Source organism: Haliotis rufescens, unplaced genomic scaffold, assembly GCF_023055435.1.
Source record: "Haliotis rufescens isolate VD_foot unplaced genomic scaffold, xgHalRufe1.0.p SCAF_16, whole genome shotgun sequence".
In the NCBI taxonomy this organism is placed as follows: Eukaryota; Metazoa; Mollusca; class Gastropoda; order Lepetellida; family Haliotidae; genus Haliotis; species Haliotis rufescens.
Window position 1 is genome coordinate 25,304,778 of NW_025963846.1, and position 19,934 is coordinate 25,324,711.

Consider the following 19,934-nt stretch of genomic DNA (forward strand, 5'->3'; position numbering starts at 1 on the left):
ATAATAAATGTAACAGTAAACGGATCTTCCAGATACCTGTCTTACTGTCGATAATATCAGCAAATAATAGGACTGTTAATAATAACAATATACGATATACAATGAAAATCTTCCCATCTATCACACAATCAGTCGACACTGACACCGCGGTAGACTTAATACAGTTATTTGCGCACTGATCAGATAACCCCTACCGTCAGAGTTGGGTGGTTGTTCAAAGCGAACGCTGACTTTTGCCTCATAAAATGCTTGGCGTCGCCTTTAATCTTGCCTCCCACCATGCATGTAGTAGTAGTAAACGACGATCAGGGTGGCCTGGAAATAAACAAGATTCTTCCTTGTTGCATATCAAGGCACCAGTTCCTCTGTCGAGTTGCCGCTTCTTGAACAGTATGTGTGCCCAGTGTATCCACAATTAATTAGAATGTTTCATATCTACAATATCCACATATCTACATGTGTGTGTGTGTGTGTGTGTGTATGTGTGTGTGTGTGTGTGTGTGTGTGTGTGTGTGTATATATATATTATATACACATATATATACAAACTAGGTATTTGCCAATCAACTGGTTAGGTATTTGATCATAACAAATATTTATTTGATTAATTGCGTCAGTGAGTGAGTGAGTTAATATTTAAAGTTACATCGGTAATATTTCAGCCATACCGTGACGAGAAGTTAAGTTACATTAAATATACATATATTAAGACTTTATAAAAACCTGTCATCGAAGGACAGTATGATAACTAGAATATCACAGATAAACTTTTTTTAAACTAGTTTAGGAATATCTAAAAGCAACAAAACTAAGTGAACAGCACAATATAGAAATGGGCTAGAGATCGCCAGTAACTAAAGGGAGATCCCCATACCAGGGACCATGGTAATTGCGTCAGTGAGGTTTATCAACACATGCATAACGCTAATTCGCGCTTGGTGTGGCAGATGGAAATTGAACATTATGATAGCGTCAGCAGGGTTTAAAGTGGTCATAAGACATAACTATGGCTGCTTTTCAGGCCACAGACAGTGGCATGTGAAGGTCAAACTTAAATATATTTAAGTTACATTGCAGCAATTAAGATTACTTACCATTTACAGTACATTTAATGTGTTCAATAAAACAAAACAAAACGTAGATAGATTTTTTACACACTTATTTTTGTACTATTTAATGATCTGGAATTCTAAGACATTTGGCTTTTTTTATATCATCCTGGTAAGAAATCATACCTATCGCTGAAATCCTCGAGTATTGTTATGGTGCTGTCAAACCTAAAAACATAATCAGGGGGCCCAGATTTGACTTACCTAGTGCCTTGAAGTGAGGTGAGGTGAAATGGGGTTTAACGTCGCGTCCAAGATTATTGCACTTATATAGCGACGTGCATGTACGTGTGTGTGTTTGTGTGGCTGCTCGTACTAGTCCGGACTGATGCCGATTTATAGTGCTAGCTCACTGAGATACCATGCCGCAGTTTAACATGAATACCCCACTCAGACACAGTATACTGACTCCGAGCCGACCAGTCCTTGTTTTAGCCCCTTAATGCCGAGCGCCACACAGGATAACAACAAGTACCATCTTTTAACGTCTTTAGGTATGACGCGGTCGGGGATCGAACCCTGGACCTTCCGCTCTCCGGGCGGACGCTCTACCTCTAGACCACGGAGGCGGTCTAGTGCCTTGAAGTGAGTTTATTCTTAGACATGTTAAAAGCGATTGACCCCACACGATATAGCTGAGAACTGTCTCTCGGACGGTAATGGGTGACGATGTCTTTGATAGTGTTACCGGGGAATCTTGAAGTCAGGTACTATCATTTGCTCCAACGTTCTAACTTTGAATAGTCTCAACAGGACCATGATTTTGGTTACATATAGACTCCCTGTATTTAGTTGTTAATCTGTATCATTCATTCTACTGCGGTTCAAATTTATCAGACCGCCTCCGTGGCCTAGTGGTAGAGCGTCCGCCCGGAGAGCGGAAGGTGCGGGGTTCGATCCTCGGCTGCGTCATACAAAGGACGTTAAAAGATGGTACTTGTTGTTACCCTGCCTGGTGCTCGGCATTAAGGGGCTAAAACAAGGACTGTTCGGCTCGGAGTCAGGATACTGTGTCTGAGTGGGGTATTCATGTTAAACTGCGGTATGGTATCTCAGTGAGCTAGCACTATAAATGGGCATCAGTCCGGACTAGTACAAGCAGCCACACACACACACACAAGTGCATGCACGTCACCTCACCCCACCTCACCTATTTCTAGCCTGGTTGTAAATTGATCAGGATACTGCATCTTTGCTCTTTCTAAATATATTTAAGCACCTACATCTTACCTAAACCAATATTTAATTCACACTCAATATCAAACCATTTCTGATCTGTTATACTTTGACCAACTTTCCTTCTCATACGCATACCAGCATTACACAATGCTTGAACCAAACAAGGCCACTTCCATTTATCTGTGAAGTAGTTCTTGTACAGTATCAGAGTAAAAAGCATCATGAAATTGATCGTTCTTATCATTATCCCACACAAACTTGAAACAATCACCTGCATTACAGGTGTGTTTCCTAACTGTCTAGGAAATGTGACATCCGCTGATTGTAGGCTGACGGTGACAGGTAGATGTGATGATTCAGTTGTTTTGAACATGTAACACAATCAATGGCACAAGTCTCATTATGACCTACGTACGTAAAATCACCAACAGCCGAGTCAGAGACATATCTCCCAAATATTTGCCGAAGTTATTAACAGTGGTGTGTCATGAATATCACCTGATACGAAAATGATCAAGAAAATAGTCCATAAGGTGGTCCATAAGGCCCTGAATGTGTTCAATAATGTCATCTTCATCATAGCCCGGAGGGGGCATGGGTGGCCCAGTCGTCTAAGGCGCCGCAATTCGCTGTGCAGGGTTGCGTCCGTTGTGCACGCCAGAAACCTATGATTGTGGGTTCGAATCCCGGTTCGCCCCGATTATGTTTCTAGGTTTATCAGCACCATACCCGTTCTCGTGGGTTTTTTCACCGAAGTGGTAAACGTCTGAGACCTGCATCACTTCGGGCTTTCCTCCCACATTAAGCTGGCACGCCGTGATAACTGGAATACTGTTAAAAAAGGCATTAAACCCAACTCACTCACTCACTTGGTGTCAGTGGGGAATATTTAGGACCCTTTCCACGAGCTCTGTTCAATACATCAATAACCGTTCCCTTAACACACTTTATGTTTAACCACTACTACTCTCAGATATTCCATAGATTATGATACTGTTTCTACTATGTCTCTCCTGTTGCTCTATTCTGTTTTTAAGTTGACTGATATATTCCCAGAAATCTTCCATCTCTTCAACTTTTTGTGATAAATCTTCCACAACTTACTTCACCACATCTCCTCCTTCTTCACATTCAGCTCCTCCTTCTTCACATGCAGCTCCTCCTTCTTCACATTCAGCTCCTCCTTCTTCACATACAGCTCCTCCTTCTTCACATGCAGCTCCTCCTTCTTCACATTCAGCTCCTCCTTCTTCACATGCAGCTCCTCCTTCTTCACATGCAGCTCCTCCTTCTTCACATGCAGCTCCTCCTTCTTCACATGCAGCTCCTCCTTTTTCACATGCAGCTCCTCCTCCTTCTTCACATGCAGCTCCTCCTTCTTCACATACAGCTCCTCCTTCTTAACATTCAGCTCCTCCTTCACATGCAGCTCCTCCTTCACATGCAGCTCCTTCTTCACATGCAGCTCCTCCTTCACATGCAGCTCCTCCTTCACATGCAGCTCCTCCTCCTTCTTAACATTCAGCTCCTCCTTCTTCACATTCAGTTCCTCCTTCTTCACATTCAGCTCCTCCTTCTTCACATTCAGCTCCTCCTTCTTCACATGCAGCTCCCTCCTCCTTCACATTCAGCTCCTCCTTCACATGCAGCTCCTCCTTCTTCACATGCAGCTCCTCCTTCTTCACATGCAGGTCCTCCTTCTTCACATTCAGCTCCTCCTTCTTCACATGCAGCTCCTCCTTCTTCACATGCAGCTCCTCCTTCTTCACATTCAGCTCCTCCTTCTTCACATGCAGCTCCTCCTTCTTCACATGCAGCTCCTCCTTCTTCACATTCAGCTCCTCCTTCTTCACATGCAGCTCCTCCTCCTTCACATTCAGCTCCTTCTTCACATTCAGCTCCTCCTTCACATTCAGCTCCTCCTTCTTCACATGCAGCTCCTCCTTCTTCACATTCAGCTCCTCCTTCTTCACATGCAGCTCCTCCTTCTTCACATTCAGCTCCTCCTTCACATGCAGCTCCTCCTTCTTCACATTCAGCTCCTCCTTCTTCACATTCAGCTCCTCCTTCTTCACATGCAGCTCCTCCTTCTTCACATGCAGGTCCTCCTTCTTCACATTCAGCTCCTCCTTCTTCACATGCAGCTCCTCCTTCTTCACATTCAGCTCCTCCTTCACATGCAGCTCCTCCTTCTTCACATGCAGCTCCTCCTTCTTCACATTCAGCTCCTCCTTCACATGCAGGTCCTCCTTCTTCACATTCAGCTCCTCCTTCTTCACATGCAGCTCCTCCTTCTTCACATGCAGGTCCTCCTTCTTCACATTCAGCTCCTCCTTCTTCACATGCAGCTCCTCCTTCTTCACATTCAGCTCCTCCTTCACATGCAGCTCCTCCTTCTTCACATTCAGCTCCTCCTTCTTCACATGCAGCTCCTCCTTCTTCACATTCAGCTCCTTCTTCACATGCAGCTCCTCCTTCTTCACATTCAGCTCCTCCTTCTTCACATGCAGCTCCTCCTTCTTCACATTCAGCTCCGCCTTGTTCACATGCAGCTCCTCCTTCTTCACATTCAGCTTCTGTCTCAATTCAACTATATCATCTTTGATTGTTGAATGATAGCTGCCTTTAATTCCGCCATGTCATCGCCAGGGACCAGGGTTTTTATGTCATTTTATGTGTGGTTTCGACCCAGCACTACTGTTCACATTTCGATCCGTGAACAACGTTCCAAACAGTACGAATTGTTCACAATACTCACTTTCTACACACACTGAGGCTTTCTCAGACAATGTTGATAAGGTGTAATTCCAACCATTTGCCTGAAATCTGAAACGTACACAGAAAACAGTAGCGTTGTACACAACGACAACCTGTACGCCTTGTCTGTACTCTGTCCAGTGTATCTCGGGTGAGTAGGGAGAACTTTTTCAATCTGTCTCGGGATTGTATATAAAGCGGCCTATTTTTTTTTTTTTTTTTTTTTTAAAGCGGCCTATCTGACCACGCCAGGCATCAATGCTGATTCACATTGCTTCTTATATATTGAATATCTCAGTGAGTGAGTGAGTGAACTCAACTGAGGATTTTATGAGTATCTATCTTAACCTATGAAAGCTAATCCAGTCCAATGTCATTTAAATAATTGAGGCACTTGCAGTGACCAGGTAACAACGTTAACCAATCGATGATATAGTATATTAAATACTGGGAACTTCATTGTAAACTGGTAAATGCATCTGTGATTGTCTAATTCGCAGTGGGGCGGTCGGGTAGCCTTGTGGTTAAAGCGTTCGCTCGTCACACCGAAAACCCGGGTGCGATTCCCGACATGCATGGGTACAATGTGTGAAGCCCATTTCCGGTGTCCCCCTCCGTGATATTGCTGGAATATTGCTTAAAGTGGCGTAAAATCAAACTCACTCACTCACTCTAATTCGCAATGGCCGTAGTCCTGTATATCAAGGTTTTAAGTATCCAGTGAAACGTAGACGAGATGCCCGCATACATTGGAAATGCTGTTTGCTGAATGTCCAACCACCGCCAACACTTCAAATGATCTTATCACGACCTAGAACCTTGCGCATAACCATCGTCAGGCAGACAGATTTGAGGATTTCACGACCGCTTCAGCCGTAGGCTTTGTCGCAGACGGGTTTTAGATAAAGGAATAATAGTTGGGATGAATAAAAAATCGTTAGGCCCCAAAAAACTATAAATGGGGTGAGTAAAGTTAGGAAATGAAAATAGTAAAGAGGTTGTAGTGTCGGTGGCTGGTGGCCGGCTGGCAGTGGCCTTGATTGGGGGCTGCATGAAAGAGTCTTACTGTTAGTATGGATAGGGAGCAATTGTACGCGCGGACGTCGGAGAAGACAGTCCGCGCATAGAATTTCGATCCCGATCCGAATCTTGAAAGTGTAGATTTATAGTTAGAATTTCGGGCTGTTGATTTGTTTGGGATTGGTCTAAAGTCTGTTTTTTAGGATGGCAGTTTTAAGGAAGTTGGCTATTTGTGTGTATATGGCTGTTGTATTAGTTTTTTGTAGTGGTAGAGTGATATTGTTTTTGTATTGTGGGGGAGGGATTGAATCTGTCATTTAGCTCTTCTGTTATGTTGCAATGTGTGCAGTTTTGATGTCTGTTTTGACTGTGCAGTTTTGCATTTAAGTTAAATTGGCCGGTATGAATTTTATTTATTACTTTATCTGAAAGTATCGACTTGGTAAAATTGCGGCATTTTATGACAGGTTCATTGAAAAGGGTCTTTATCCATATGGATTTACAATTCTGAATATTAATTTGGAAATTGTGACTTTTTATAGCTAATTTTTGGCCTGTAGCTTGGGCTGTGTTTTTGTTTTTAACACCTGTTTGTAGTTCATGTAAGTTGATAACTTTGTTGAATGGTAGGTGGGTGTGGGGCGAAGAAGAACCGGGATCGGTTCCACACAAGCGTACAATGTGAGAAGCCCATGTCCCCCGCCATGATATTGCTGGAATATTGTTAAAAGCGGCGTAAAACCATACTCTTTCACTCACTCTGATCAGGGCTCCGGAAATGTTTTAGATTAACTGAGTATTTCCTCACCTGTTATCATTCACATTGGGTCTAGTGTTTATTCCGGTATTAAGTATATTTTTACTGTGCTGAAAATAAAGCTATCCAATATGGAATACTGTAAGGGACATTCTCACGATCTCGCAATCTCGCTTTTTGGAAATGAGCTAAATATGTCCAAACACGAGAATGCGAGATCGCGAGACCGCGAGATTTGACTTTAACATTTCCCATCTGTGACTCACCAACATCAAGCTGACACGCCGTGTTATAACTGGAAAACTGTTCAAAGCGACGATAATTGTTTTTAATTTGAAGTTTACACCATATACGGCATTTCCATTGGACGAGAGATCGGTCACATGACCACGAAATTGACATTCATAAGTGTATGAACGATACAATTTGACGTTCAAACGTTTTTCACGAGACCGTGTTCTTGAAAAGACGTAAATACTCACGACTACATCCACATTCCTTAGGGTACACGTGGGAATTCCCTAACACGAATACTTACAGAAGGGCTCTTTCTGATAATTTTATACCAATTAATCTTGAACGCAGTAACTCTAGTCTACATTGAGAAACGTGAAGAAATGCACATCCAAACTATCGTAGATCGACTCGATCCTTGTCTGGGCTGACAGTGACAGTCAACAGCAATGTATGAATTTACCTTAGTGACTATTTAACACATCATTAATCACCTTTCAATGATCGGGCAGTTGATCAATGATGACTTAAACATGTAACCGCTACAGGTTCATTAACAATTTCCGAAATCTCTCCTGGCACGTTAATCGTGCCGGCCATGTTGACGTCATGTACTTGATGTAAATGCATAACGACTTACTGAGGAAGTTCTTAACAGACCTTTCTCATGATCATTTCTTACAATTAGAATACATGTGATTTTTCAGATGTTTCTGAAGAGAAGGTTATGCATACATCGCTCATGTCATATCTCTCTTTGAGGACCGCCTCCGTGGTCTAGTGGTAGAGCGTCCGCCCGGAGAGCGGAAGGTCCGGGCTGACTTAGTGTCAAATGGGACAGAAAATTCAATGATATAAATGATTCAATAGATTTATCCAAAAGGACAAGATAATGTTTGTTTCCATGATCACTGACATTGGAGGATCACTCATGTTTCATCACTTATATTAAAATTATACTGAATAATGGCAGTAGGTGACATCATTACTTGTGTATACATGTGCTGTGCTTGTACTTTCATTAGTACTTATCATTATTTGCATTCTTGTTGCAAATCTAATGCTATTTATGATAAATTGATCACAGTGCATATGTTAATAAGAACGATTTTTATGTGGAGTGCGTGAATAAATGACAGGAAGCTAGTGTCAGCGTGTTGTAAAATCCAGTTCGTCATGGTCCAGTTTTCTAAGGGCCTCCCTACTCATCTCTGTTCAGCGGTCTGCCTCATGGCTTTAGTTCTGTGACTTTGTGTTCATTTGGCTATCGCTAGAGAATTTGTTATCTGTTACTTCATTCTCTAGCAGTTCCGCCGCCTCCGTGGCCTTGTGGTAGAGCGTCCGCCAGGAGAGCGGAAGGTCCGGGGTTCGATCCCGGCCGCGTCATACCAAAAGACATTTACTTGTTGTTACCCTGTCTGGCGCTCGGCATTAAGGGGCTAAAACAAGGACTGGCCGACTCGGAGTCAGTATACTGTGTCTGAGTGGTGTATTCATGTTAAACTGGGGCATGGTATCTCAGTGAGCTAGCACTATAAATGGGCATCCCTCAGTCCGGACAAGTACAAGCGCGCGCGTACGCACGCACGCACGCACGCACGCACGCACGCACGCACGCACGCACACACACACACACACACACACACACACACGTGCATGCACGTCGCTATATAAGTGCAATAATCTTGGACGCAACGTTAAACCCCATTTCACCTCACCTCACCTCACCTTTCTCTTTGAGGAACTATTTTCTCCCGCGATACAGCTGGTTGTTGTATGGCTGTCAGTGTAAACATGACACACATACTAAATAAAAGTGTGCATAGATCTAGGCCTTCATCCTTGAGGTAAGGAATTGTGATAAAAAACTATGAGAATTAATTTTCACCTTGTGTGAGTTCATTGAATTATGTGAGGGCCAAACATTGTATGAACGTCGTCTCAACTCACACAAAATGAAAGTCAATTCTTAATTAAACTCACTCACTTTCTCAGTGGACCACCTACATCCAACACTCATGGTAGCATCAGCGGTCCACGCCCTTTTCGGAACCCATCCAAACCAATTACCAGGTACCAAGAAATAAACTACTCTCATTGGAACACGATACTGCTGAATGTTATTCAGCTAATAAAGAGGTCTTGTCGCACCACAGTCTTTAAAACAAATAAAAAAAATAGTTTTGAAAAAACAAAACAAACCGTAATCTGTATTGTATCATCTAAATGTTTGAAAATATGTACTATATATTTAGATTTTCAATTCGAAATGACATTGCATAATACTTAGGAATAACGTCAACCATTTTGGTTATGATGAAAGATGAGCGTCCGGCGATATTCAAATTATTTAAAATTCAATGGATTTGGTGGTGGTGATTTAACTGGACGGTGTCCAAACATGAGAATAATCACAAAAACACAACCTTGCAGTTTGTCATTTTATATTCTTATTTAAAACAGCAACACTCATGGGTGAGGTCGGTCTCTCATTTGCCGTTCTGCAGTCACAGTTCTCTGAGGTGAAATAAAAAGAAGTTTATTACTGATAAATTGTTAAATTGTGTAGCCAAATCCATAAGCATGATAATACTCACAACAACTTCTCAACGGATCAGTGAACATTTAAATTGTCATTTAGGCGCTGGAAGGTGAGAATTCATATTCTCATTTCATCCGACCAGGTACCCAGTCTCTGACGGATAAACAGCATACAGTTTTGACGATGCTAATGACATCAGTGAAAATAATAACAGTGACAACAACAACTACTACTACTACTACTACCACTACCACTACCACTACTACTACCACTACTACTACAACTACTACTACTACTACTACTACTACTACTACTACTACTACTACTACTACTACTTCAAATGAAAGTAATACACACAAAGACAATGAGGAGTTGCGTCCCTTGGGCATGCCAGAAACCTATGATCGTTGCTTCGAATCCCGGTTCGGCCCGATTACCTTGTTATGTTTATCAGCACCATACCTGTGCTCTTGCTCGTTTCACCAAGACCTGCATCACCTCGAGATCAAACTGACATGCCGTGAAATAATTTGGAATACTTCTTGTAGCGTTGTTAAACCCAGCTCACTCACCCACTCACACTCCCAGGAATATGTTATACCCGACGATTTCACATGGAATTGTATATTATCAGTAATAATAATAAACATTAAAATTACACAGGCTCTGATGCTTGTGATACAAAACATTTGCGACAAGGCCTTATTAAGAAAATTGTAAACTATATGAGAATTCTATACTTTTAGATCTTCAAAAAAATACAATTAGTTTAACGCCGCTTTGAACAGTATTTAAGACTCATACAGCGTGTCAGCTTTACCACTTTTGTGAAATCCACGTGCACGAGCACAGGTATGGTGCTGTCATGCCTAGAAACATAATCGGGCCATAACCGGGATTCGATTTGCAGCAAAGAATGCAAATAATGCTAGATTATGAAAGTACTGTTATTTGTCTAACCCACAATTCCCCAGAGATCCGCGCTATCTCGCCATTCACGCTAACTACACTCTGTGTCTGGTGGACATAGGGACGGATGCCCCAATGTCAGCCGCGGACAAACAAGCCATCGTGGACAAGCACAACACATACAGAAGTAATGTGTCACCTTCTGCCACCAACATGGTCAAACTAGTGAGTAGTTAGAACACTGTTTGTAAGGCTGTGTAAGGTCGTCAGGCTGCCAGATATAGCAAAACTATTGCTGATTGCAGCCTTAAAATCGTTCACCCACACAATGCAGAACCCCATATATGGTTATTATTCTCCTCTTAAACATTCTAAAATTATTATCATCATTATTTACAGATTAAAGACAAATGCAGTAAATAGGGTTTGGGTGATCCTGGCATAGTCAGGCTGGTAATGCTCATCATCAGCCCAGACAGCGAATGGGACTTCTCCAATGGAAGCGTTGCCTTGTTCAACCCACCTAGAACTTTTCGGAGAATGTAAAGACTCCCCAACACTGCAGCCTTCTGCATTACCTAGATTGTCAGAAGGGCTTATTCCTGGTAGCAAAAGCGTGTACTCTCCCAATGTCAGACAACAGATTGAGAGGTACCAAATCTAAGGCACCGAATACAATGGGGGGTCGGAAAACTTGGTACATGGGATGCAAGCCTGACATTTCCAAAACGAGGTCTGCATATTTGTCTTTATTAACTGAATCTTGTCAATCACTTAGTGTCAAATGGGACAGAAAAGTCAATGATATAAATGATTCATTAGATTTTTTCAAAAAGGACAAGATCATGTTTGTTTCCATGATCATTGTCATTAGAGTATCACTCATGTTTCATCACTTATATATTAGCCACATAAAGAAACTGTGCACGGAGAAAATATAGATGTAAGGGCACACCGTCCATATATATGAAATATAGGTTTGAACATAGCAATTATTGGAGACATTCAAACGCTCATGCACGTGCCATGCGATATGACGTCATTGATGGGGGCCTATGGACGTGCAATGTGTTACTGCACGTGCATCCTGTGCAGCTGTACACAGCATGTGCAACTCAAAATTCGCTGTCACTTTGGAAAGCATGATCTGTGGTCATTCAAAAATTCAAAACTTCTCAGGCGCAGACACAAGCATATCACAAGCAATCATGCCAAGATTGACAGCTGCACAGCGTCATGAAGCCATTGGACTGATCCGAGCGGGAATGAGGCAACAGGTGGCAACACATTTCCAATGCCATCGTAACACGATATCGGCATTGGTGAGGCGTTATCAGAACACAAATGACTTTGCCGACTACCCACGTTCAGGACGTCCCCGAGTAACGACGCCAAGACAGGACAGATGGATTCGAGTTACACATCTCCGACACAGGTTCCAAACGGCAGTAACGACGTCCCAGACAATTCCTGGACTGCGCCGTATCCATCCCAACATTGTCAGGAATCGTTTTCGTCAGTACGGGATTCGACCACGACGCCCTGCCATACGTCCCATCCTGAAACACCGTCATCGAGTCAACCGTCTAAGATGGTGTCGAAATCATGTTCGCCAGCCTCGAATATGTTGGAGAAATGTTGTCTTTACAGATGAATCGAGGTTCAACATTTCCCACAGTGACGGGCGCCAACGTGTCTACCGGCGTTTGGGAGAACGTTATGCACGCAACTGTATTGTTTTGGAATCGTTTTGGAGGTGGCTATGTGATGATTTGGGTTGGGATAACAGCACGGCACCGAACCCCTTTGGTGGTTGTTCAGGGCAATCTCACCGGTGTTGGCTACAGAGATCAGATTCTGAGGCCTGTGGTCATTCTTTTCCTGTAACGTCATGGCCCGGGATTGACATTTCAACAGGACAACGCTCGTCCTCACACGGCTAGGGTCGCAATTGATTTCCTTCACCATAACAATGTCATGTTACTGCCATGGCCTGCAATTTCTCCAGATCTCTCCCCAATAGAGCATGTGTGGGATGAAATGGAGCGCCGTCTGCGTCGTCTTCCACATCCTCCAGATAACGTCCGTGACTTGGCACAGGATTTGAGGAGGATATGGCAGGCCATTCCCCAGGCCTTCCATGCCCATTTGGTGGACTCCATGCGTCGCCGATGCACTGCTGTGATTCACGCACAGGGTGGTCATACCCATTATTGACTTTGTGACTTTGTCGTTTGACCCCCTACTCCATTTTGATCTTCTGACGTCATCGTAACAGATGTTGTTCAGGTCCCGTTGACATTTTCTTATAGTCCGATCATTCAGCTGCTACAGCTTCTGCATCATTTTGTTCTTGCTGTGTTGTATTTCAATCCAGAATATATTTTCTCCGTGCACAGTTTCTTTATGTGGCTAGTATATTATATACTGAATAATGGCAGTAGGTGACATCATTACTTGTGTATACATGTGTTGTACTTGTACTTTCATTAGTACTTATCATTATTTGCATTCTTTGCTGCAAATCTAATGCTATTTATGATAAAGTGGTCACAGTGCATATGTTAATAAGAACGATTTTTATGATGATTTGGTGAATAAATTGCAGGAAGCTAGGGTCAACGTGTTGTAAAATCCAGTTCGTCATGGTCCAGTATTCTTAGGGCCTCCCTACTCATCTCTGTTCAGCGGTCTGCCTCATGGCTTCAACTCTGTGGCTTTGTGTTCATTTGGCTATCGCTAGAGAATTTGTTATCTGTTACTTCATTCTCTAGCAGTTTCATCTTATACTCTTATCATGTGTTTATTTAATATATGTTATCTCCTATGTGTGTACAAGCATATACACATATGTTTTAGTAACTTTGTTTTTCACGCTGTAGCAGGATTATCTAGTACTATGTACAATGTAGATATTTCCACCCCTTACAAACACAGTCATCTCCAAATTAACATTCCATCCAACCCTTACTACTCCCACATCCCAGCCTTACCCGACCATCGTTTTCTCATTAACCGCACCAAGCCTACGAACCATGACCACTGGAATGTTGCTTACAGCGGCGTTAAACAACAAACAAACATATGCAAAAACGATAGATATCTATTTTTCATATTGAAAACGGTCAGATGGTATATGTAAAATTAATTATTCAATTTAAATGACGTATTACAAACACATAAGCTTGTATGTGCATGGTTAATTATTTCCCAGACACTTACCTATTTCCTCTTGAAGGTACGTCCGACAGACGCGCCTCTCAATGTTCCCGAGGCTGCAAAGATAAAACAAACTCTGAAACACTTACCTGAAAATACCCATATGATATAAATTATTTTCTACTTGTGTTACATTAAGTGTTTTCAATCAAACACCATTGCCAAACTAGACAATGAAAATATGGTGTCTACAGTTCGAATCTGCGGAGAGTATCTCGATTTCCACAATACCAATTTGCTCTGAGTGCCAAAGTGTCCACAATACCAATGTGCTCTGAGTGCCAAAGTGTCCATTATACCGATGTAACAGGTGTGCCAAGGTATCGATAAAGCCCATGCGCCTAGAGTATAAATCATACCAATGTGTTTCAATGTACATACAGTCCAAATGTATAAAGAGTACCAAATATGCTTGTTTGCTTGTTTGTTGTTTAACGCCGCACTCAGCAATATTCCAGCTATATGCCGGCGGTCTGTAACTAAACGAGTCTGGACCAGACAATCCAGTGCTTGACATCATGAACATCGATCCACGCAATGGGGATCAAACAAGTCAGCAAGCCTGACAACCCGATCCCGTTAGTCGTCTCTTTCGAGATTCTCTTTCGGAGTTCTACCCCGGACCTTCAAGGGTCTGCCCTCAATCTGCATGCACCTGGTCAAAACATACCCCGAGCTTTTGTGAAGCTACAGGACCAATGCGCGCATTGTAAATTGTATATTTAATTTTGCCTCGTGTCCTATACTCCGGCGTTGCAGTCTGGTTTCCGCTGCAGAATCGTCCTTGCTGACACTCGGTGGCGCTTGGGAAGCAGGGTTGCTGAAACGCATCACTCTGCCAAAGCTCATACCTTACACTCAGGTTCTGCGAAAGCGAATGCAAGATGATATATATTTCTTCTTCATCTGATGAAAAGGTTTCACTGTTAGTTACCTATTCCATGCCGAACGTCTTGGTTATTTGGGTTGGAATTGCTCAAAATGCTATTCTTTCCAAACCTCCTCGTCCTCCTGTATCCAAGGCCACGGACGGTGTCTGGGGAGAGGTGAAAAATGTGGAAGTTAAAAAGGTTGTTAGCTTTTAGCTTTTATTGTCATTACTACTACTATTATTATAGTAATCATTTTGTGGAATGTGCAAGGAGATAGCAATCTGGCAATCTGGTGGGTCTACAGCAAATTGTAAAGACCCAGGTTGCTGTCTCATTGCACAAGACACTGAACCCTTGTAGAGGCAACGTCAGAGACTGGTCACGTTGTCTTTCTAATATGTCACAAGACGAAATTGCAGCTGTTTTGAAGGAACGAGGTGTCACTGTTGTGAAACGTTTTACCAGGAAATAAGATTCAGTCGAATCTTTTACAGACCGCCGTCATATAGCTTGAATATTGCTGAGTACGACGTTAAACAACAACAAATAAACACATCTTATTAAATATCTGAAGACAAAATGTCTGAAGGCCTACATTTGTATTGAAAGTCAAAGTGGGGATGGGATCAGACAACTATACTTCACATGTATAGATTACTAATACGCTCTAAATTTGACTATGGCTCCACTTACCTGTTTACTTTTGGAATGACAGCTCTTATTTCTCAAATTTAATTAAATCTCAAATCTATTAAAGCCAGATACTGAAAAAAATGGAGTGGAGGTAAATGTACCAAATCCTCTCTGTTGTTTAAAATGACAAAAGTTCGACATGGTGCCGAGTCTTTTACGGTCGAACTCATGGGAGCACTGAATGCACAGATGACATCAGATGTGCCAACTGCAAAGGTGAACATTTGATGCACACCTTACAAATAAAGAGAAAAAAAAAAACAGTTGAAGAGAAGGAAGAAGGCACTTCAGCATCTGGAGGTGCCCTCTTATTCCGCAACCAATGTAATGTTTCAAAATCCATTTGAACCACTTGTTGATCCTCCATGAGCATATCTATTAATTAAATCTTATTCAATGTCACAGGAACTTTTGTTGTTCAGTATATGTGTTGATGATTATCACAAGGTCCAATTAAATAACCTCATTCAGAAATCCAAGATGGCATCACAGTCGCCATTTTGTAATTTACAGGTCTTAAATATCTATTTGTCCTTTTGTAAACCCTTGTGAATATGATTTTAATAGAAAGCATATACACTGGCTAAAGAATGAAACGCATAACAAAATAATCAGTGTTTCCTTACATCTTTAATGAAATAGGATTACACAATAATGAGTCAGTATGTTTTACGCCGCTTTTAGCAATATTCCAGCAATATCATGGCGGGGGACACCAGAAATTGGCTTCACACATTGTACCTATGTCGGGAATCGAACCCGGGTCTTCGACGTGACGGGATTACACAATAAATAATGAAGATACAACAACCAAATTTTACACAGGATGAGGCACATGTTTCTTAGACTACAAACAGACTTTTAATGTTCTTAGGAACGTCTGTGTCTGTGATTGCACTGTGCCAAAGTCAGTACCGGGTGTTACCACCACTAGCATCGATCACTAGCATGGACTGTAAGAGTCGTCGAATCTGGCGTTGTGGAATCTTTCTCAACTCATCTTTCAATGCATGGTGCAGCTGTTGAAGTGTCTGTGGTTGAGGCTGTCGGCGTCGTACACTTCTGTCTAGCAGATCCCACATATGTTCAATGGGGTTTAGATCAGGCGATGTGGAGGGCCATGGCAGCACGGTAACATTGTTGTAGGCAAGATAATCCATGGTAACACGTGCAATATGCGATCTTGCGTTGTCTTGCTGGAAAACCTCTCTTCTGACGTAAGTGGCAGGAATAAGGTGACGTTGAAGGATTTCATCACAGTAGCGTACAACAGTTAAATTTCCCTGCACGTGCACCAGATCTGTCCTACCTTTCACGGATATGCCTGCCCACATCATGACACTTCCACTGCCGTAACGGTCGACTTCATGAATACAGTGACGAGTGTAGCGTTCATTTCTCTGTCTGTAGACACGCATCCTACCATCATGGCGATACAGCATGAACCGCGACTCATCACTGAACAAGGTCCTTCTCTAGTGCCATAGGGTCCATGGTCGAACATTTCTTCTCCATTGCAGACGTGCATGACGATGATGTTGCCGCAGAACGGGCGCTGTATATGGTCGCATTGGCCGTATCCCATGCTGTCTTAGACGATGTCTGATGGTTTGCGCTGAGACTCTACGAAGACCAGGAAGTTAGCTGTAAGCTGTGTATGCTGCACTGATTATCCGGTTGCGAAGATGCAACACCCGGATGAAGTGGTCCTGCACCGCAGTTGTGACCCTGGGTCTTCCACTTCTCAGTCGATCTCTTGTAGAGTTGTGGAGTCTGTAGCGCTGCCACAGACGAGAAATGGTACTCTACCTCACGTGAAAGTGGCTGGCTACTGATGTCTGACTTTCTCCAGCTTCCAGACGTCCACTGGATCTGTTTCTACAGTCTCCATTCAGTCTTGGCATCATAAGAGTCACATATACAGAACATCGGAGAGTGATTCGCAGCAGGACAGCCAAATTTTTAAACCCATCAGTATAAAGGTTACGTAGCCGTATTTGCACGTGCAGCATGCTTACAGCTTTTTCTCCATGCAATTTCTCCCAGTTTGATTTCAAGAAGCTGTATTTTGGCGATAAGCCACCAAATATTGTGTTCGGGTGCAATAAATTAGTGTAAGGTCAATATTCACGGTTAGCAACGACATTTATATTGAATTCAAGCCTTCATCTTTAATAACAGTCAAGTTTGAAAAACAGATTTCAGCTATGCGTTTCTTTTTTTTGGCCAGTATAATGTAGGATACCTTTTCAATACCTTTTCTATAGCAGTTTAGCCGAGAAGATCCTGGGTAGAATAGGTCTTCAGCAACCCATGCTTGCCGTTAAAAGCGACAATGCTTGTCGTAAGAGGCGACTAATGGGATCGAGTGACGTGGTTGATGCATGTCATCGTATGCAAATTGCATAGATCGATGTTCATGATGTCAGTCACTGGATTGTCTGGTCCAAAGTCGAATCTTTGCAGACCGCCGTCATATAGTTTGAATATTGCTGAGCACGACGTTAAACAACAACAAATAAACAAATCTTGTTAAATACCTGAAGACATAATGTCTGAAGGGCCAAGATTTGTATTGAAAGTGAAAGTGGGGAGGGGATCAAACAACTCTCCTTCACTTATATAGATCTTATATAGACTATGGTTCCATTGTGTATGCTGGAGTTTGCAAGAGTAATTTAACAAAAAACTAGACTATGTCTTGGTGCCTTTCGAACATCTCCTGTTGACAGCCTCTATATGAAGGCGAATGAACCGTCTTTAAAACAACGCCGTACTATTACTATATTACGTTCCAATCCCTCCAATCCAGCGTATGACTCCGTCTGTTACTCCTTTCTATGAAGAACTGTTTCAGAAGAAACAAAAGCTGGTTCCTCCAATTAGAATTCGGATCAAATTCCCATTTATGGCTGCAAGTCAACATCTGGATATATTCTCTCAATACCAGCATTTGTCTTCTCCTGATGGGCGGTTGGTGAGGCCAGAAGTTGACATTTCACAGACACGTTTTATAAAAGATAAATGCAAAAGAAGTAGGCCAGCCCAGAAGACAATAACAATAACAAAGTACATGAAATTAAACCCACTTCTGGTTACACCTACCTGGGTTGTCAGTCCAGATTTGATTAGGTCATTATGTGACGATGTCGCATTTGCCATAGCAGATAAACACATGACTATTGATTGAAAGGCGAGCATCCTGCGTTTTGTATCCCTTGTGATGCTTGACTATATTGAATTTTCCATTACAGGGGATAAATATTTCAGTGTAAAAACAGTCAAGGAACGTTTAAGCAATGTTACAACTCTCTCTTTTTAAAAGAAATAGAACTAATTCACAAATTTTGAAGTGAAAGTTATATATTTTATTACTCGGTAGTGTATGAGTGAGTGAGTATAGTTTTACGCTGCTTTTAGGAATATACCAGCAATATCACGGCGGGGGTCACCAGAAATTGGCTTCACACATTGTACCCATTTCGGGAATCGAACCCGGGTCTTCGCCGTGACGAGCGACCGCTTGAACCATCAGGCTACCCGGCCGCCCATCCTTCGGCATCGGTAGTGTATGATTCTTAACTGAGTGTTAGTGTATGTGCCCTCGACGGGGTTTGAAGTAGAGTTATATTATTGTCTCTCTGTGAGGGAACGTAAGACCAACTCATTCAAAGTAAATTATATCTATCGCTATTTTAACTGCAGAATATTTGTTCAGTATTATTCTCTGGCTAAACTTGTTATTAAACTGTCCTTCGTTGGCAGATATATAACTATTGTATAACTTGTTCATGTCACATTGTGGCTGAAATACTCACTCACTCACTCAGATTACGATGATAACAATCAGTCAAGTCACCGGGTACGATGTGAATTAATATAAAGAATCTCTTCTGAAGTTTCGTCCTTTGTAGGATTCCGACTACATCATAAGCATGTGTTTATGAACCACTATCAATTAGTGGTGATACTAGGTTTTCGCGAAAATGTGAGCCCACCCACCGGTACTACGCCACCGGTACCACCCGTCACAAACACATGCAAAGGCAAGGCAAGTGTTCATCTGAACAAACATACGTGTCCTTTTCATTTCATACATACATTACTCTATTTGCTCTCTCTCTTTAGATGTGCCATGAATAATTAGACAATTTAACAATCAATACACAAGTAATTGTTTAACACTTACTAGGACCTCCACCGTGGACCACAACAACGCTAAGCAGCAGCAGCAGCACAGTAAGCTTCATCATTGTATTGCACCACATCGTCGACTATATGACAGATAACTTATGTCCTTTTATAGCACACCCGTTTAGATATGAACATGTGACATGTGCTTGTTATTGGTGCATTTGCATTATTCAGCAATAAAACAAACAGCTCAGAAAATTGATATTTTATCATGTTTGAAACATAAGCCTTATGATGATGAAACAAGAATGCACCTGTAATGACATTTGATATGATACAACACTAACACAAAGGCAATTAAATCACTCAATAAACTCACATGTCACATAAACTGTACAATATGTGTATTGAGTTTCTGCTGAATTGCATATAGAACGGAAAATATCGTTTAAACAGATTTTGCATTTGTACTGGTTCGAATTAAAAAAATTTATTTATATCTTTTAATA

At 42.0% G+C, this 19,934-nt stretch overlaps 1 protein-coding gene and 1 long non-coding RNA gene across 2 annotated transcripts; both read right to left on the reverse strand.

Annotated features, from left to right (window-relative positions):
- Positions 1-3,393: 3,393 nt before the first annotated feature.
- On the reverse strand, positions 3,394-7,656 carry LOC124133865 (involucrin-like). Its single transcript, XM_048396626.1, has 3 exons — positions 7,603-7,656; positions 3,914-4,864; positions 3,394-3,882 (listed from the first exon to the last, which is right to left on the reverse strand). The coding sequence occupies exons 1-3, from the start codon at positions 7,654-7,656 to the stop codon at positions 3,394-3,396; spliced, it is 1,494 nt and encodes a 497-aa protein (XP_048252583.1).
- Positions 7,657-9,483: 1,827 nt separating this feature from the next.
- Positions 9,484-19,566, reverse strand: LOC124133778. The gene is made up of 4 exons (XR_006860984.2): positions 19,481-19,566; positions 14,661-14,762; positions 13,730-13,782; positions 9,484-9,573 (listed from the first exon to the last, which is right to left on the reverse strand). It is a non-coding gene; the product is annotated as an uncharacterized LOC124133778 (long non-coding RNA).
- Positions 19,567-19,934: the final 368 nt, after the last annotated feature.